This window comes from Nicotiana tomentosiformis, chromosome 10 (assembly GCF_000390325.3).
Source record: "Nicotiana tomentosiformis chromosome 10, ASM39032v3, whole genome shotgun sequence".
Lineage (NCBI taxonomy): Eukaryota > Viridiplantae > Streptophyta > Magnoliopsida > Solanales > Solanaceae > Nicotiana > Nicotiana tomentosiformis.
In genome coordinates, this window is record NC_090821.1 from 78653017 (window position 1) to 78674046 (window position 21030).

Genomic DNA, 21030 nt, shown 5'->3' on the forward strand with positions numbered 1-21030 from the left:
ACAGTTCATCGAACATCTTAACAACTTCGAGATTAGTCCCCGATTCTTGATCGTTTGACCTTGCTAGAACTGGCTCTGTTCTGCGGATGATCTCTCGGGGTGGAGTAGGCTCCAGTCTGCTCGGTACCTGTATTTGACTCTGCAACTGGGCTATTGCTACCTGTTGAGCTTGCAACATTTCAAAAATCATACGCAACTTGATTCTGTTTTCCTCAATGTTATGGGTGTCTCGAGGTGCAGATCGAATACCGCCATGAATGCTATTTTCAGGTTCAGAATGTAGGTTCGTCTCAATAGCCACATGCGAGTTGATGTCTATCGGTACTTCGATTCGAGCTCCAATGTCATTGATCAGGTTATTGTTTTCATCTTGAAGACCAGCTTCGTTGTCGCTAGGTAAGGCCATTTGATTTAATCGTTGCTAATTCAAAATTCAAAATACTTTCGGAAATAAGCGCAAAATGGCATGTTTTTACGGATTCGTATCAAATAACCACTGTTATCCTTAGCCCCACGGTGGGTGCCAAACTGTTTATCCGAAAATCGGATAAAGTTAAATTTGTACGTGGTTCTAAAGATATGTGGTATAACTTAATACAAATCATAAGGATAAATAGAATCTTAAATACGGATACTAAATAAACAAGGTTGGAAAGAAGATAATTTTTAAGGAATAAGCAAGATGAATCGGCGTATGAAGCTTAAAGGAATAACTCTTCAGTATTATGATGCTTTTGTTCCCATGTAAGCCAAGAAAAACTTGCCCCTTACAGAAATAATAACCATCCCCTTTATAGTAGAGGAATCTTACTTTAGATATAATTAAAAATACATAGTGGGAGACCCATGATAAATCAGCTTTTCCATAATTCTTGCCAAGATTCTCTCCTCTAGTGGGATCGCAACGGTTCTTGTCTATGAGCTCGATATTGACTCGAGTTTTCGGTCTTGACTTGGGCTCTCGATCTTGACTTGAACTCGATTCTGACTCGGATCCTTGAATTTATTCGGGGTCAATATTGGTCGGTCTTTGAATCATAAGCTCGATAACTTTTCTCTGCATCGTAACTCGATTTGGATTCGAGCTTGATAATGATATCGAGCTTGACATCGATCGGTCCATTGGGATTCGAAACTTGTTTGTACCATCTCTGGACCCATCTCGAAGTCCTACTTCGATCCATTATGTTTTGGTCTCGCTTGATCGTACGAAGGCCGGAATCTATTTCGACCGTATACATATATAAAATCAAGGAAAGATAAGATCAAACAGACATTAATTAAGAGCAGAATAATATAAATATGGATGGTTATTTGTTAGGTTTATGCTCGAAGAGTAACTGTGAGAACTTGCAAAAGAAGGAACTAGTGTATTGGTTGGTCTCTGAATCATAAGCTCGATAACTTTTCTCTGCATCGTAACTCGATTTGGATTCGAGCTTGATAATGATATCGAGCTTGACATTGATCGGTCCATTGGGATTCGAAACTTGTTTGTACCATCTCCGGACCCATCTCGAAGTCCTACTTCGATCCATTATGTTTTGGTCTCGCTTGATCGTACGAAGGCCGGAATCTATTTCGACCGTATACATATATAAAATCAAGGAAAGATAAGATCAAACAGACATTAATTAAGAGCAGAAGAATATAAATATGGATGGTTATTTGTTAGGTTTATGCTCGAAGAGTAACTGTGAGAACTTGCAAAAGAAGGAACTCGTGTATTTTCTGTACCGTATAACGTTCCCTTCTTCAAGTTTCTTAATTAGTTTTATATATTATATACATTGTTCAATATAATACAGTCAAATTTCTCTATAACAATTTCGTTTGTTTCAATATTTTTTGGCTGTTATAGTGAAATGCTATTATAGAGGACATATATTATAACAAAACATAAAATATCAGTTCCGAGGAAGACTTGGCTTTTATAGTGAATGGTTATTATATATGTATGTTGTTATAGAGAGATCTGACAGCTATACACTGACATCCTGACATACTACGAACTAACCAAACTAAATTACTTGCTAATTAAGTGCAAAAGGAAAACACCAAATTAACCTAGCTAATTGATATTCGGCTAATGCATGACTACCATAAATGTCACTATATTCAAGTATATTTTTGCACCCTTGTTACATAAATGTCACTAAACAATATTGGTACCATAATTTTAGACTCTTCCATTTCGGCTTTGTTCTTCTTAATAGTTTTAACTTTTAAGACTCAAAAGCATGGTATGCATACTAGAGAATCAGTTTGCAAGTTCGCAAATCATAGGGGTTATTTTCTTAAATAATTTTTTTGTTCGAGTAGAAATTAAAGTTGTGGATAAATAGAACAATTGAAAAGATTATTTCTAAAGAGAAGGGGATACATGAAAAGATTTTTGGGGGTTGAGTTGCCTTAATAGTTAGTAGTAGAGTGCATCCCACTAATTTACATGCATTTAACTATGAGCGGCAATTTAAGCCCAAACCTATATAACATGTCCAATCCGCTTAATGTTGAATTCAGTCTATCTTAACCTAACTCATCTCAACTCATATAAATTGGGCTAATTTTTAGTCCAAATTGATCCATAAGCAACTTTGCTAAAATATTATTAAAATAATTTTTTTTCGTTTGATATGTTATATATTACCATAACAAAAGAAAAATATCTTATTTAATACTCTCTCTGATCCACAATAAGTGACCAATTTGTCTTGGGCACACCCATTAAGGAAATACAAAATTCTAGACAAAAATAGTTAGTGTGACTAAACTACCCTTAATTAAATATTGCTGCGTAGTTAATGTAAGGAGCAAAAAGACTTTTTAGGGATACGTACATAAGGGTAATTTTGAAAAAAAAAAATAAATTGAATTTTTTCTTGATTATATAAATGGACACTTAGTTTGGACTAAAATAAAATGACAAATTGGTCACTTATTGTGGACCGGAAGAGTAATAAACAATTCATAAGAAAATAACACACATTAACTAAAATTTGGTAAGAGTTTGACGGCGGGGGTATGACCTAAATTTTAGGTCCGAACCAATGCATCTTAGCTCAATCAACTTTTGAGCAGGTCATTTACTCATCTATTTATTGACACGTCTAATTTTCACGATCCAAAATCAGTCCAACCCGCATGAGATTTCAATGATGTAGGGTATAATCTGGATAATCGAATTTGGTTAGGTATTAATCACAGACCTCTATTTTACCAAACAAAAATCCTAGTGGTCTTTTTTAACATTAATTAATATGGATACATAAAAGAAACATGGGTTTGGTCTCTCACATGTTTCATTTACCGTCTTTTCTCTTCATTGCGTACAGTAGGGCGTAGGCCAGTAATGGGTAGCTCATACCTAAATTTTTGCACTACATTTTGAACTAAATGCAATGATTTTTTCTGTTGCTTTTAAATACTATGGTTGAAAAATTGTATTCCCAAAGAGGAAGTCAAAGATTTTAATTTTACGGATTCTAAATTTTAGAATAATAATTTCATGTGCTATTCTAAATTTAATATGGTATATATATTTAATAAGTTTTTAAATATAAATATAATCTTTGAACATAAACTATTAAAATCGATCAAACAAAAGAAAAAGGAAAATATGACAATTGGAGAAATGTGATTTTAATAGTAGTAAAACGTTTTTTGCGTATAGTGGACCGTACCAAAAATAACATTAAACAAAAGTAGCTACCTACCACATTTGTCCGTAAAAATTTCATTTTTTTTGTGTCCAACTCACACTACTCAAGAACAGGCTATTGTCTACTAAATTCGAAGACTGTGATCTCGCCGGAAAAAGCTCTGGTCGGCTAAATATGTTGTCATCTTCTACATTGAAACAAGTAGTAGTGGGTTCACTTCCAACAGGTCAAGAACCAAATGGGTCCAAACCAAAAGCGGCTCCCTTTTCACTACCAATGCTCAAGTTTAACAAAACTCTTCAGGTTTTGTTTTCTGATCTTTTAATGCTATGAAACTGATTAAAGATCACATTTTGTTAGATGGGTATTGTACTTTATTGTCAGTTTAATGTGTATTTGGCTTTGATATTGAAGTTAGAACAAAACATTACCACCTTCCCTTCAGGCTTTGTCTTCTGATCTTTTTTATGTTATGTAGCTGTTTTAACTTCATATTTTGTTAGATGGGTAATTGTAATTTATTGTTGGTTTAATGTGTATTTGACTTTATATTGAAGTTTCTAGTTGGCTGGTAGTATTTGCAAGGACTAAGTGGAGTAGTTTTTTTTTTTTTGATAAGTTAATGTATTTCATAGAAAGCATCAAGAAGATGCAGAATTCAGAATTTACAGAGCAAAGGAATAGAGAAAAAAGAAGAAGACAATGTTAGCTCTATTGCAAAGGGCCTAATCTAAAGTTAAGGAGCTAACAAAGTCCAAAAAAGATTCAGGGGAGTTGACAGGGGAGAGATTACTCCAACTACAAAGACTTGTTAAACATCTAGCCTTAAGAACGTAATTTGGAGTAGTAATGCCTTCAAAGCATCTAGTGTTTCTTTCTGTCCAGATACACCAGAAAATGCAAGCAGAGATCATCTTCCAAACTTTCCTGATGAATTTCCCAACCTTCCATGAGCTCGAGCTAACCAGGGCATCTTTAACACTCTCAGGCATAACCCATTTAAGACCAAAAGCTAAGATGAACATGTTCCATACATCTGCAACAGCTGTACAATGTAAAAAAAGATGTCTATTGGTCTCTAAGGCATGTTGACACATGTAGCATCTGTTGACTGTGGGGATGCTTCTTCTACTAAGATTGTCTTGAGTGAGCGATGCTTCACAGAGGGCTATCCAACTAAAGCAAATCACCTTTGGAGGTAGTTTAGTTTTCCAAATTAATTTCCACGGCCAATCGATTAACAATTCATTTTGAGTACATTGCATGTAGTAGTATGCCTTCACAGAGTACTTACCATCGGCTTTATTCCCCCAAATGAGTATGTCCGATGCCTGATCATCCAATAAGACTGTCCCTAGTCTATCCAGCAGGTTGAGAAGATCTTGCAGCTCCCAATCTTGTATGTTCCTCGTAGGGTTCCAGGAATAATCAGCTCTGTTTTGTGAAATGGTTGACTGTTTACTTGTGGATATTGAATAGAGGTTCGGAAAATGAGCTTGCAATGTTGAGTCCCCCAGCCATTTATCTTCCCAGAATCTTATTTTTGCTCCATTGCCTACTTTAAACTTGCATTGGTGATAAAACGCCTCCCCTAGCTTGCTGATATACTTCCAAGGCCCTACTCCATATGGTGATCTAGCAACCTTGGTACTCCAGTGATTTTTATTGCCATGTTTTGCAGTTACCACCTCCTTCCAAAGGGCGTGATCCTCTTGTGAATATCTCCACAGCTATTTCATAAGCATGCTCTTATTATGGACCGTGAGATCTCTAATTCCCAGGCCACCATGTGACTTTGGTAGTGTTACTTTTTTCCAATTAACCAAGTGGAATTTATGAGTTTTGCTTCTTCCTTCCCAATAAAAATTCCTCCTGTATTTGTCTATCTGCTTCAGCACCTTTCCGGGGATGGGAAATAAAGACATAAGATAGGTGGGAAGGCTATCCAATACACTGTTGATGAGTGTGAGTCTCCCTCCCATGGAAAGGTATTGCATTTGCCAGTTAGCTAGTCTTCTTTCAATTTTTTCCGTGACTCCACTCCATATATCAGATGACTTGAACTGGGCTTATCTAATCTCTATACTGAGGATGATGGGATTTGGAGATAAATGGTTAAGGTGGATCAAATTCAGTATTTCAACGGTCAAGTACTCGGTGCTTGTCAACAGAGAACCAACATGCTTCTTCTCACCCCAGAAAGGGATTAGGCAAGGAGATCTGCTCTCCCCATTCTTGTTCATTCTAGCCATGGAGGGGCTAAGCAAGATGTTGGAGAAGGCAAGAGAATTACATTGGATTCAGGGATTCAAAATAGGCTCAGATATTGGGAGCTCAATCACTATCTCTCACATGTTATATGCTGATGACACTTTGATTTTCTGCGAGGCCGAGAAATCTCAAGTTATGTACCTGAATCTAACACTTCTCCTCTTCGAAGCTCTATCAGGATTACATGTCAATGTATTGAAGAGTACAATTTATTCTGTCAATCATGTGCCCAACATAGATGAGCTCTCAGGTATCATGGGCTGCAGTATTGGGTCACTACCTACCACATACTTGGGTCTTCCATTGGGAGCCAAATTCAAAAATTATGAGGTATGGAATGGTGTTATTGAAAAATTCGAGAGGAAATTAACTTCTTGGCAACTTCAATATCTTTCTATGGGGGGCAAATTAACTCTCATCAATAGTGTACTAGATAGCATTCCAACATACTACATGTCACTGTTTCCTATTCCCAAGAAGGTGCTAAAGCAATTAGATAAAATCAAGAGAGACTTTCTCTGGGAGGGCAATAGCAACACTCACAAGTACCACTTAATAAAGTGGGGCAAAGTCACACAACTAAAACTAAATGAGGTCTGGGAGTCAGAGATCTAGCTTTCCACAACAAATGTCTGGTAATGAAATGGCTTTGGAGGTATGGAACAGGAGAGTCAAGCCTTTGGAAGCAGGTGATCAATGCCAAGCATGGGAAAAGAGACAACTGGAGTTCTAATAGTTCTAATGCACCATATGGAGTGGTCCTTGGAAGTATATTAGTAAACTGGGGGATGAATTCTTTCAAAATATCTCTTTCAAACCAGGTAATGGGACTCACATCAGATTCTGGAAAGACAAATGGCTAAACTATACAGCACTCATGGATGAGTATCCTAGCTTATACCAGATTGCTCTAGACAAAAATTCCTCCATAGCACATAACAGAAATGGCAGTAATTGGGATGTTCATCTTAGAAGGCCAGTGCAGGACTGGGAAGTGGATAGCCTGATGGATATGATGGCAAAAGTGGAAGGGTTCAATATGGATATGAACCAACCCGACACCATATGTTGGGGGAGAATGGGCACCTTCACAGTGAAAGAATGTTACAGACAGTTTGGTACTCAGAATCAAGTGTTAGATGCATGGCCCTGGAAGTTAATATGGAAGACTAAGCTACCTATTAAAGTCATTTTTCATAACTGGATTGCGCTCAATGAGGCATGTTTAACACAAAACAACCTAAACAGAAGAGGTTTTCAGTTGGTCAACAGATGCTACCTCTGTATGGAGAATGAGGAAACTATCAACCACCTATTTTTGCACTGCCCAGTGGCCACCGACCTCTGGAACATGTTCTACTGTCTCTCTGGTTTGAAGTGGGTCATGCCACAGAATTTGAGAGATGCACACATGAGCTGGAGTTTATGGAGAGTTGATAAGACCATCAAAAAAATTTGGTTGATGATCCCTGTTGCTATTTTTTGGTGTTTATGGAATGAGAGGAATTACAGATGTTTTGATGGAATCTCAACTCCAAATCACGTTCTCAAAGCTAAATGCTTACTCAATCTTTTTTGCTGGACTAAGTTAGCTACTGTAATCAGTACTGACCAATTAATGGATTTTGTTAGCTCCTTTGTCTTTGATAAGATGTAGAAGGACTGACATGTAGTAGTATTTATGCATTCCAATTTCCTTGTAACGTTGCATCTCCTAAATGCCTTTTGTTAATGAAACAACTTACTTCATCAAAAAAAAAAACTTTGCTCCCAGCGGAAGCCCCAGATACGTAGTTGGTAGTGTGCCAGTACTACAGCATAGGATGTCAGCCATGCCCTCCAGATTAGAAACATCATTGACAGGATAAAGGACACTCTTCATCATATTAATGTGTAAACCTGAAAGAGCTTCAAAAATAAGCAAGGTCATATTTAAATGCAGCACTTGAGATTCTTCAGCCCGACAGAAAATTAGGGTGTCATATGCATATAGCAGATGTGAGACAGTCACTCTATTCCCAGATCTGCCACCAACTTCAAGCCCTTTGAACCATTGTAAATTCCTGGCTTTGTTTAGCATGTTACTGAGACCTTCCATGGCAACGATGAAGAGAAAATGTGAGAAAGGATCCCCCTGCCTAAAGACCCTTTTGAGGAGAGAAGAAACCAGCTGGGCTTGAATTAACCAAGACGGAGTACTTCACGGTGGTTGTGCAGAACTTAATCCATTTAATCCATTGTTTCCAAAACCCATTTTCCTCAGCATCATAAAGAGAAAATTCCAGTTTAGCTGGTCAAAAGCTTTCTCTATATCCAGTTTGCATAAGAGACCCGCTTCCCCTGATTTAAATTTCCAATCCAGAATCTCATTAGCAACTAAAGATGCATCTGTAATCTGCCTTTCTTTAATGAAAGAATTTGCTGCCCAGAAATAAGTTTCCAAATGACTTTCTTCAGTCTTTCAGCAAGCAGCTTTGCAACGATTTTATACACACTTCCTATTAGACTTATTGGTCTAAAATCTCTGAGTTCCATAACCCCTTTCTTCTTTGGAATCAGAGCGATGAAGGATGCATTGTAATATCTCTCCATCTGGCCATTTTGATGGAAGTGATTCACGGTGCCAATGATGTCTGATTTGATGATTTCCCATGCACTTTGGAAGAAAGCCATTGTAAATCCATCTGGGCCAGGGGCCTTATTTGGAGCACATGCTTTGATGGTCGCTAGAATTTCCTCTTCTGTGAAATCTTTTTCCAGCTCAATTCTCTCATCTTCTGTGATACTTGCTAGACCCTCAAAATTAGCCGTATGCCTCCAAGGTTCATTCTCAGAATAGAGTGTTTGATAGAATCCCACAATTTCCTCGCTGATCTGATCCTTCTCCTCGATCAAGTCATTACCAATCTTGAGTTTATCAATGTTGTATTTTCTTCTGTTGGAGTTAGCTATCTTCTGAAAGTATTTGGTGTTCCTGTCCCCTTCTTTAAGCCAGAGGCATCTGAATTTCTGTCTCCATGAAATCTCTTCTGCATGAGCTAATTTTTGGATGTCAGACTTTAGTGTTACCATTCTGGAAAGTTATGCTGCAGTGAGGGTCCTGATTTCTGCAGTTCCAATGCTAAAAGATCATTCAAAGCATTGGTTCTTTGTACTTCCACCTTACCAAAAACTTCTCTATTCCAGGTAGAGATGTCTTTCTTGAGCAGCTTTAATTTTTGAGTCAGAACGAAGTTAGGATTGTTACTGACTGCATAGCTTTGCCACCACCCCCTTACTCTGTCAAGAAATCCCTCGGTTTGTAACCATATATTCTCAAATTTGAAGTATGAGGGGTTAACCTCCCAGTCTCCACTTTCCAGCATTATAGGCTTATGATCTGAAATAACATTAGGAAGCACCATCTGAGTTAGCTTCCTGAAGGTGTCACTCCAGTCATTTGCTATGAGGAACCTGTCAATTCTGGAAGCCTGATGTATGTTCTCACCCCTGGTCCAAGTATAAATAGCACCATGAAGGGGCAAATCAATAAGGCAAAGATCTTCAATTGTATCAGAGAAGTTTTTCATTGCCTTTGATCTTCTATTGCAATTGATCCTTTCATGCTCGTATCTGCATACATTAAAATTACCTCCAATCACCCAATGATTATTCCATAGCCCTCGGATTGCTGCAAGTTCATCCCAAAATACCCTTCTTTCAGGATTTGTGTGTGGGCCATAGATCCCTGTAAAACACCACCTGAAGTCTTCATGGGCACTTTCTAACATACTGGAGATTGTATAGGATCCCTGATGAATGTCTATGCAATTCCAGTTTCTTTTATCCCATAAAATTACCACCCCGCCCCTGCTGTCAATAGCTTGTAGCTCTGCCCATCCAGCCCATCTAGATCCCATCAAATGTTGTGAAAGACAATCTGACCATTCATTGATTTTGGTCTCCTGAATACACACAATATCAGCTCTCCAACTTTGAATTAAAGACTTCAAAGTTCTCCTCTTTTCCCTTTCATTGAGCCCCCGTACATTCCAACTCAGAATTCGTAATTTCATTCTGAATGGAATTTGTGAATCCTGCCTGCCCCTTTCAATACTGGTGCTTCCTCTTTCTAAACTTTGTCCACCTTCATAATTCACCAAATTTTTTAGCTTCTCTAGTTCTGCCTCCTTCTTTGACTTTTTCTTCTTTGTCGGTTTCTCTGATAATTTTTTCTGTTGTATTTGCAATTGCCGTCCTTCCTCCATACGCAGAATAATGTCCAAAAACTCATGTTCGAATCCAGCCATGTTGACCCCGAAGGCTTTGCTAGCCTTCACCATCACCATTTTGGTCCATCTTGAAGTCTCGGCCACATAAGGGTTTTGTATAATTTGAGTAGTTGGCCTTCCTCATGCCATGGGAGAGATAGAAAATCAGAAGGAGAAAAGAAGTCAGAGTCGGATTGAGTGGTGAGAGACCTCTCTGGTGCTGGAACCACGCTTCTTAGTAGTTTTCTCAACACTGCCTCTGGGTCGGCTTCGTCATCTGCGTCAGAGATAGTAGAGAGAAGAGAGTTAGCTGGCGGAGGGACTTTAATATTTCTATTAGAGTTTATATCGCCATCTGCCGGTTCGGATATGGGCTCCTCTAATAATACACTGAACTGATTGGAGCAATGGGTAGTGTTAAATAGGCCCATCCTGTTCCAATAAGACTTGGTATTTTTCACTTGGGCTTTATGCTTTGGGCCGACCATATAGTAGCTTTGGTCCACATTCTGGCCCAGTTGATTAAAACCTAAGTTGGCTTTAATCGATGGATTAGAAGAAGCCACCTGCTCTCCCACGTGCCTACTCTCTGAAGTAGTAGGATTCACTTTTTGTTGGCTTGATGTACCAACCCCATCAGTCGACAGTACCTTCTTCTCCGATAAGCCCAATGAGCTTTCGCCGGCATCACTTTTTCCGATTGGACTGAGCTTTACCAATTTATCTGACAGAATAGTGATTTCATATTTCCAGTCACCAACCTCAATATTTACTTTCTCAGGTTGTTGGCCTATAGGATTCTTCACACAAATTCTAGCCCAGAGAAGGTGTATTTTATATTTGGTGTCCAGGTTTGTATCGACAAACCCCCCATATAGATCTCCTATGGTGCGGAAAGTACTCAAGCACCATGCATGAAGAGGAATACCGAAGGCTTTAACCCAGTGTGGCCGATCATTCGTTAAGGTTGAATCAATCGCCGGTGACCACCATTCCAAAGTTAAATGGCGACCGTTCCAGAACCAATCACCTGCTAGGATTCTCATTGCCTCCTGTCTTGAGGGGAACTCAAAGAGAGAGATTATGGTCCATGGGTGTAATTGTGAGTCCAGCCGTTACTTTCCATCTAGAGGTGAACCATTTGTGAAGTCTCCGATTTTGGGCTAAGATTAAAAGCATCATTGAATCTTCCAACTAGACTTCTTGAAAGAGGATGGTTGTCATCTGTCCAAGATGAAGTTGGTGCAGAGTCTGGCCATTTCTGTATATCTGCAGCTTCTGAGTAGGTTTTTGTTTGAGGTACTGGAGCAGTCACAGTACACACTCGATTCCCCAAATGTCTGAAGATCCTTTCTGCGATCTCCTCCCAACCAGCTCCATATTTTGGTTCAGGGATAATAATGGCGGACTTCCGAGCACCCAGCCAAGTTTCTACTCTCAAGAATCGTCCATGAATGTTGTAGTTTTGATACACCCTGTAAAGATAAATTTGTTGTTTCTTCCCCCATCTTCTGTATAAATCCCCTGACCCCTTTGATGCTTGACGCAGTACTGAGCAAATCCACCGGAGGTTGCTTTCGTCCACCTTTATTGTGCTTGTAAACCGTCTGCTTCTTTCTGTGATGGAGAACTATCTAATTCGGTCATCATTAATAGCCGCTACTTCAAAAGATTTAACACCTGTAATAAGGATTAACTTATCACCCATGTCAAAGAGAAGCTATCTAAAAAGATTGAGGGCACGGTTCCCAAGTCAGAGCATTTTCTCCAATTCCTTTGGAGTGCTTTTTAAGTGGAGTAGCTATTTGTGAAAGAATCTGAGCATCCCACCCAAAACTTTAATGTAATGAATGGAGTAGCATATGACTTGGAAACACTTACTATACTGATTTGAGCATGTGTTGTATATTCTATATGCCCCCAGGGCTTTGGTCTAGTGCTAAGAGCATTGTGCCTAATAAACCCCATTGTAGACAGAAACTTGGTATTTAGGTAGAGAGGGGTAGAGGGCCGGACCCATTATCGACCGAGTTCCGACCCGGACGCCACTTGTCTTCGGGGATTTCTTGATTTAAAAAAACAGAATAGAGTATAATGTGTTGTGTATTCTAGACTAGCCTCTTTAAGGTATAATATTTTGGTTGTTGGCTAGCTCCTAGATCCTATCATAACATCTTGTAAAGGAGCTAGCATCTCTATTTTTGTAATCACTGCATCTGCTTGATGCCTTTCAATGAAGCAACTTACTTTATCAGAAAAGAAAAAAAGGTGTTGCGTATTCTTTACCAGCTAAATGGAAGAATGGAGCTTGATAAATGATTAGGGGGTTCTGATGTTGACCCTTTAAGCTTAATTAAGCATCATTCTCACTATCTCAATCCTAGAAAAAAGCAAGTACTAGATTGATGAACTTCTGTTGATAGACCACCTTAGTCCTCATTACAGGTGTAGTGAGTGCTTTCCTCGGGTTCAGGTGGCTGTGCAACATGGTTGGGAATGTAGCTGACTGCGCACCTGTACAAGTGAAAGGATGAAAGTTGGGCTGCAAGAAGGCTTTGACTTTCGAGTTAGTAACACTCAGTGTATACGTGTAGATAGTAAAGAATGTTCTGCAACATCTAAGTCGTATCAGAAAAAAATGTTGGTATTCGTGTTGGAGGGTGATTATGCTTCAAGTGTTAGGGGTTTGCGGTGCATTTAGTGCTTTTTGACTATGTTTATTTGTAGTTGGTCATATTAGTTTTGACCAGTGTTGTAAATAGCGCTCGCCTCAGCGCTAATAGCGTGAGGCGATGCGAGCTGCCATCACTATTTTACAGTGTGGTGTACCATTTTCAAAGAGGCGAGCGCCTCTGCTTCTGTAGCGTGAGGCGAGCTGTAGCATCGCTTTTTGCAAAAAAGAAAAGAAGAAGTCAGCAACAACGATCTATTAAAATAAAAAATTAGGGCTCGCGATTTCTTAACTCTTTCTCCTTCAAGTCGACAGCAGACCTACAACAGGCCAGCAATTTCCTTTCTTTTTTCTTCATCAGGTATGCTTGTCTTCATCTCTTTTCTTCTTCTCCTTCTTTCTTCGAGTTTATGTTCTGTGACTCTGTCCAATTTTCCTCTTTCTTCTTTCCTCTTTCTTCTTTCTTCTTCTTCTTCTTCTTCTTCTTGGTGCTGCAACAGAACAGAGTCTGTGTTGCTCTGTTTTTTCTTCCTTTTTCTTTTTCTTCTTCTCTTCTTCTTTCTTTTTGTTTTGGGCTCTGTTTTTGATCGCTGCTGCTGCAACAGAACAGAGTCTATGTTGCTCTGTTTTTTCTTCCTTTTTCTTTTTCTTCTTTTTTTTTTTTGGCTCTGTTTTTTATCACTGCTGCTGCACTCAACAGAACAGTCCGAGAAAAGCTCTGTTTTTTTTATGAAGATTCCGAGGATGAAGAAGATGATAGCCAATATAATGCTAACATTCTTGAAATTCAAGAATTTGAAAATCTTGAAGAAGAATAGATGTTGCTTGTTTTAGACTTATAGTTTATGAATCTACTATGACTATCTATTGAGTTTTTAATTTTTGAATTGATATATTTATTAATATATTATTGCTATTGAGTTTTTAGTTATATATATAATATTTTATTTTTTTGTATAAATTGTCGCTTCACATTAAAAAGGTGAGCGCTTCGCTGTTCGCCTCTCGCCTCAGTGAAGCGGGCCCTCGTCGCTATTTGTCGCCGCACGCTATCCAAAACACTGGTTTTGACAAGTGATTACATGAAACGCTGTAACTTATGAAGGTCTCTCATCAGTGTCAATTTGTTGGTGTGTTTGGAACAAATCAAATGAGTGATTTGAGCCACAAGGATAATAAAGGACATGATTGTAGCTTAGATTGAGGTTGAGCGTATTGCTATCTAGGAGGTTCGTTATAGTAAATATTCACAATCTCCTCTTCATTTGTTTCGACTTTCCTTTGTTATCCTTAGCTACTGAACTGATTTCACTGGTTATCCCGAAACATGGCATTTCCTTTAGGCTGGTAACGCCCCAGCCTTCACTTTCCTCTGTAAATCATTAGCAAGAGGGGTAGAGATTATTACTAAGAGCCCGCCATATTCGCAGATGTTTATAGGCACTGAGGAGAGAAAAGGATAGGTAATCAAGTTAATATCTAGTTCACAACTCAAAGTTACCACGAGGAGAATGTTCTTCCTTAACATAAGAGGTCCATATCATAAATTCACAGATCATACCAACTTAAAAGGTTTAACATTTCCTTTAGAGACTCATGCCAATCGTGCACATGAAGTGCCAATTTGGCAGCAACATCACTTAATTCTTTGGTTTTACAGTCTAAATGAATGACAATTGACTAACAAAAAACTGGCTAGTTATATTCCTCATATGGTGTATTTGGTTATGAACAGAATAATGGTCCAATTAAGGTGTCAATAGAGTGAATGTGAATAACAAAAGTTAGTCTACTGGTCAGTCCACATCATTTAATGTATCAGCCTCGTGATACTGTTATATGTGAGGATCTTAAGGTCAGAACTCAGAAGAGGATTCACCCATTACCAGATACACTCAGACTTATTATTCCCCATTGGATCAGGTCCAGACTTAATCCGATGTAGATATCTGCCTACACTCCTGAAGAGCAGTTCAAAACAAGGTTGCCGCTCTCTCTTGAAGGTGATGTCAGGGATAATGTAATTAATTACCGCTCAAGTGTTAACAAGTAGTACCCTATTCATGTTGCTACTGTTACTAGTTATAGCATTCCTAACATTTAGAACTCCCTTATGCTATTCATTGAGCCTAACTAACTTGCATGTTGGAGCATTGCCTGTTGTTCTCTCTCAAGCACATATCCAAGTTAGTTTTATTCTGAATTCAAGGCTGGGATAGCTGAGCCCCGAGGATGAGACTTGACTGCAGCATATATGTTGTTTAAGGAAAGCTAGATATATATGTAGAGCTGAGAAGCATCCAAGCAAGCTAACACACTTGAGAATCGATGGAAGGTTACGTAGAGAACTATGTTTGACCTTTTAACTAAGTAAGCAATTTCTTTTCATCAAGCAGCATCAAGGATGAATCGTTACGGTTACAAAGACACAGCTTCTCGTTAATCATGAAAGGAGCTGAGAAAATCTGTGAAGTATCTAAGTCATATGTATATATTCAATAAGCTACACCAAAAGGCCAAAAGGTACAAGCATCTGTATATACTATATAAGTATATGTACTGGTTAAGCCTTGCCCTCACTCTTTCTCATCCATATTACCCAAAACATGATCAGTTGAATAGTATTTGATCAGTTGAATAGTATTTGTTCTATATAATTCTATGTACTGGTTAAGCCTTGCCTTCATAGCATCTCCGACCTCTTTCCGGTCATATTACCCAAACCACAGTCATGCTGAACAGTATTTGATCTACTCTGCTCATTCTCCTTCCAAACAAAAACTACTTTCAACCTTGACTCTTAACACTTCCGTGTACCAGTAAAAATTTGAACTTATATGAAGGGAACAACATTGAATAAATCTAGCTGGATGTAGAGAAAATATATCTTTCAATTCTTTATGTAAGCCTGGAAACAGACTTGCATAATTTCTCTTGACCCTCTCCACTAAAATCAGACCAGTCACTTTTTAATAATAATAAAGAAAATCAGGTCAGTAACTTTCCCTTCCGCAAATGTACATCATGCTACTAGGACATGCCCTGGGTTACAAGTTACAACCTTTAGAAGAGTGGAAATTGTTCTCTCTGAGAATGTTTTGGTGAATGGCTCATTAAACTGAGCCACTATTGCATTGCTATTTATAGTGAGAGGAATGCATAAAAGAGATAAGTACATCACCTACCTTAACACCCCCCCCCCCCCCCCAAAAAAAAAAAAAAAAGAGGAGGCAAGTACATCATGTATAAGATGAGTGCAACATCTAACAATATTACCTACAAGCTATCATCTATCTACAATAGATCAGCACAAATGAGTCCTAATACCCTTAACACTTGCATTTTCAAAGAAGAAAGAGAAGTCAATATTAGCTTGGAATTTTACATTTGGGCAGCTTGCAGCATTTTCCGTTTTTCAGTCACATCTATTTCTTATAGAAATCTTAAATGGGAGAATATTGAGGTAAAGAACATACAATTTGGATCTTTGTAGCTATAAGAGACCAAATATTGGTATCTGCTTCTGAGATATGTCCCTGCTCTTTGTGCTTCAAATTAAATGCAAGATCAACCACTTCTTTATCTTTTTATATCAATCAAACTGGTATAGTAGACTTTCTGCAGTCTCCCTCTGTTTGTTCTATTGTCCTATGGCAGTTTAGATGCCCTTGTTCTGTTAATGTTGAGCGCTTAAAAGTTGCTGCATGTTAATCTATCTACCCTATCGCTGCACATGATTTGATAAAGTATAGGGATCAAGGAGTTGAACTTTTGAACTGTGTGTGATATAGCGTTATAGAAGAAATATACCAAATATTTGTAATACCAACCTGCTAGAAAATTTGCTACATAAAGTGGAATGTGGGTTGACAAGTAGGGGGGAGTTTGATGTTAGCTTCTTGGGAAGTGACTTGAGAGTAGCATTTTCTAACTAGATGTGAAGTGGTCTGTAGGATAGTCTAACAACCATAGATTACCTCATGAAGACTTCTAAAATGTTGAGTTCCGATTGCTATACCATTTTCCTTATTTTAGATCGATCGAATCGTCACCGGAAATATAACATTGGCTTACTTGAGTTACATGGTGGCCTATGCAGAGTTTAGGATTTTCAAATGTTTACTATTGTAAAACATGTAAGCAACTCATGTTGCAGCAGACTCATTAGTGTCCATAATACTAAATGTTTGTAAATATCATAAGACAAAAGTAAAGACAGCATACTGAAGTAATTGATGAAATCATGTGGCACGTTTTTATGTCAAGTGTATTAATCAGCACCCCATGATAATAGGTGTTTTTACTTGGCTTTTGATTCTGAAGGCAGAAACCACCTTTTTCCTGTTTTGTTAGTGTAGGAACCAGGATCTTGTTACATAAAGTCATAAACTAGAAAAAGATGCATATTTCCATGTAAAATTTGATAAGGACTGAGCCTTGTATGCATGTTACTATAGCAAATGAGATGTGTGCTATGATATATGCTTCCTATGTACTTTTTTTTTACTAACCGATTGATATGTGTACAAGCAAAATCAACGATTAAGCTTCCGTGTGCTATTTGCAAAGTTGCTCTGCTTTTCCATTCGTGATATTATTTCCTTCTGCTAATCAGATATGAAGTTGAGTGTCATTAAATGAGTAATTCCAAGGATAAATGTTTTTTTTCAACGTAGACAGGTGTAGTTGGTTCTGCAACAGTATTTAGATGTTCTTTCTTTTGTACCTTAGCATGTCTCTTTCCCTTCCAGTTGAAAGGCAAAGAAAAGGAGCTACATCTGCAGGAGACGACCGCAGCTGCTGTTTCAAGAAGAGAATTGATAGGCTTGGCAGCTACAACATTAGGTGGACTTGCCCTTTTTGCTACTGAGCCTGCAGAGGCACTTGAAGTAGCTGATATCGGGAGTTCGCTCAAGGAGCTGCTGGGGATTTTCAAGGGCAAGCCAAAAACTGGAGCTGGCAACGAAAAGAATCCAAAAGTTGAAAATGACAAGAAACCAAAAATGGATGAAAAAGGGAAACCAAAGAGTGAAGGTGAGGTAAAAAAGCCAGAAGTAGTAGACAATGGGAAGAAACCGAAGAGTGAAACTGATGAAAAGAAGGCAAAAATGGAAGGCAATGTAAACAAACCAAAGCATGAAGCTGATGAAAAGAAGCCAAAAATTGGAGATGATAAGAAGGCACCAACCCCTTATCACTCAGAGAAGGCAAAAGTGTCAGTTTCTTCTGCTGCACCAACCCTTCCCAATCTTTTGAATTCCTCAGTTCCCTAACTTCTCATTTGGAAATGCTGTTGTCCTCAGATAGCTTTTCAAGAAACTTTGACAAACTTTTCTTGTGCTACAAATCATTGTAGCTAAACTCATGTCTAAATGATTACGTTAGACAAGGTTTGTATGGATCAATGACCTCAATGTCAAGACTATTGAAGTATTTTCAGTTAAAAGATTTTTATTCTATCTTTTCATTAAATTACAATGCCTTACATGATTAATATCATGCAAACCTTGTGGAAAAAAAAAGGGTTATAATGAAAGAAAAAGATTCATAGAGATGATACCAATTAGTTGAGACTAAGTTTTAGTTATGTTAGTATGCATACTTTAGCTACAATGTTTGCTATGAATCTTTCAGCCTTGTTAGAAATTTATATGACAGTAGAAAATGTAAAGAACTTCTAATGCTAGAGAAGCTAATCTTTTATGATATTGAATTAAGACGAGTTTAAGTAGGACATGGACATTAGGATTCAAATAGCTTATCTAACTTGCTTGGATGGAGTTGGAGCATGTTCTAGGATTAAGTATTGTTAGTCTAATGTAGAGCAAAGTGCATATAATAAGTTAACAACCATAAAATCATTTTATTATAGTGGAAACAACAAATACTTGTAATATCTCACTATAAACTACAAACAAATATAAACCCCCCCCCCCCAAAAAAAAAGAATTCAAGCAGTTTTCTTGTTCATATTTTCCACTAACTTACGCATTTGGAATCTCCAAAACAAGAAATAAGCTAATCCTAATCCAATCAATCCATATAACCAAATATTATCTTCTTTATTCTCTTCCTCAGATTCCACTTCAACTATACTAAACTTTTCTCTCTCGGTATTTCCCATTTTACCCTCCATTACATGCCCATATAACACATATACCCTATTCCGATCTCCAACTGCCACAGATGTAGGAAATCTCTCCCCTTCAAGGGCAGTTTCGTCAAATACCACTCCCTCTCCCCACCCATCATTGCTCCTTAAGAAATACAGCTTGTGTTGACTCACGACTAATACGACGCCGTCTTTTCTAACGGCCATTCCATCAGCTGCCGTTAAGTCCTTGTTTAATCTAACGGTCCTTGCCGTTCCGTCATCAACGTCGACTTTGAACATTTTCCCCGTATTTGATTGGACGACTAGTAAGTAACCATTGAAGCTGTAAACGACACCGTTTAGGCCGCATTTGTGATACTCTGTGGTCGTGTCCACGGGATGGGATTTGTACGCCTTAGATTTAGATAAGACTAAAACGTTGCCGTTTATGTCAATTTTCCAAATGAAATTACCGCCGGAATTCGTGACGTAAGCATTACCGGAGAAATCGACAGCAACGTCGTTTGCGACGGCGGAGTGAGCTTCCTCGGTGACGGTGTCGACGAGAGGGGAGAGGAAGAGGCGGAGGCGTGATCGGAGGTCGTAGGCGGCGAGGGCATTGAAAGGCTCGGGAGATTCTGACGACGGCATGCGGTGGATGCAGGCGAGGAGGCGGTTGTTGCGTCGGTCGATGGCAAGGCCGAGGAAGGAGGAGTTTGGAGGAAGAGATGTGTCGGAGATTAAAGTTTCGACGACGCCGGCGTCAGAGACGGAGAGGAGTTTCTGGCGGCGAGTGCTTCCGACGATGAAGTGCTGGGATTTAAGATCCCAGGTGAATGATTCCGGGTAGAAATTCCGTGATCGGAAGTTGATGACGTGGGGTTTTCGTGCGGAGGAAGGAACAGAGAAGGCGATGAATATGAAAAGGATAATTAGGGGTAAAGTGAGTTTCATGGTTTTCATTTTGAGAAGTTGGTGTCAGAGAGAGAGAATTTATATTACTTTGTTTTCCTGCTAAATAATCAGTCTTGTGCTAAAAAAGAAAGGCTCTCTTTCGCTAAATTGAAGACTAATTTCGCCTGAATCTGCTATTGCTTGATTAATCCGAATTTCAATGACATATGGCTCCCTAAAGGAAAACCTTTATATATATATCTTTTTTTTTAAGGTTCATTTTTTTTATTCGAACCGAAACCTCTGATTTTGATAATTGTCAGCTTATCTTTGATTTTGAATTTCTTTGATCTTGTTCATTAGCTCAATAGAGCATATCGTAACATTTGAATATAAGCTTTTTAAGAAAATTTATTAAAAAAAAATTGTTTATGAAAATTAAAGGGAATAGAAGGGTAAAAAATAGAAAAAGATGACTAGATGAGTATCGTAATAAATTAGTTTACTTAAGGTTATTGAAATTAGTTGTGCAGCTTTAAGACACATACGGCAGAAGAAATTCTAAACTAGATCTAACAAATTAGATAAGATTTAACGGTCGGACTATAGAAACTAGGGAAAAATATACAGCGAGAAATGCATGTAGTCTCATGCACTATTTTCGAGGAAAACTTTTACTCGAATGAATGCAAAATATGTGCAATTATAATATTGCTTTGCAAAAGCTTATAGTATTTGTATATATTTGTATGCTTTCCGTTAATACACATTTAACATGCTTTACAAAGAGTATTTTACATGTAATGAGCTCTTAACTTGGAGTACTATTTTTTGGTTGGTTTCTCATATTATCATAAAATGCAATATCTAGTTACTTATTTTAATATGCTTAACAATGCAAATCAATGATGACATACATATATTATGGTGTTTTTGAACACAAATGTGACTTAATTAAAACAGTGGTCACGTGCATTCCAAAGAGATATTTGAAATATATATATATATGCGAGGGCGGATGCATAGGCAAGATTATTGGGCACGTAAACTCATGGTTTCTCCGCAAAATTAAATATTTTATGTACGCATTTTTTAAAATTGATACAATATTAACCGTTGGCACCTATGTTGCAAGAAGATGGAATGGTGCACTTGGTTGAAAGTTAAGTTATTTACCAAGAGGTTAGA

The 21030-nt window shown here is 38.1% G+C and overlaps 2 protein-coding genes across 2 annotated transcripts; one reads left to right on the forward strand and one right to left on the reverse strand.

Moving 5' to 3' along the window:
- The first annotated feature begins 3619 nt into the window (after positions 1-3619).
- LOC104093833 (uncharacterized) lies at positions 3620-18300 on the forward strand. The gene is made up of 2 exons (XM_009599648.3): positions 3620-3965; positions 17606-18300. The coding sequence occupies exons 1-2, from the start codon at positions 3837-3839 to the stop codon at positions 18125-18127; spliced, it is 651 nt and encodes a 216-aa protein (XP_009597943.1). The 5' UTR covers positions 3620-3836; the 3' UTR covers positions 18128-18300.
- A 390-nt stretch (positions 18301-18690) lies between these two features.
- Positions 18691-20073, reverse strand: LOC104093832 (uncharacterized). Its single transcript, XM_009599647.4, has one exon. It carries the CDS (start codon positions 19909-19911, stop codon positions 18805-18807), a length of 1107 nt encoding a protein of 368 aa, XP_009597942.1. The 5' UTR covers positions 19912-20073; the 3' UTR covers positions 18691-18804.
- Positions 20074-21030: the final 957 nt, after the last annotated feature.

Bases quoted from the DNA above. Each gene is read 5' to 3' on its own strand.
- LOC104093833 (XM_009599648.3), top strand. From the start codon at position 3,837: ATGTTGTCATCTTCTACATTGAAACAAGTAGTAGTGGGTTCACTTCCA. The intron at 3,966-17,605 runs GTTTTGTTTTCT...TTTCCCTTCCAG, and splicing joins AGTTTAACAAAACTCTTCAG to TTGAAAGGCAAAGAAAAGGA.
- LOC104093832 (XM_009599647.4), bottom strand. From the start codon at position 19,911: ATGAAAACCATGAAACTCACTTTACCCCTAATTATCCTTTTCATATTC.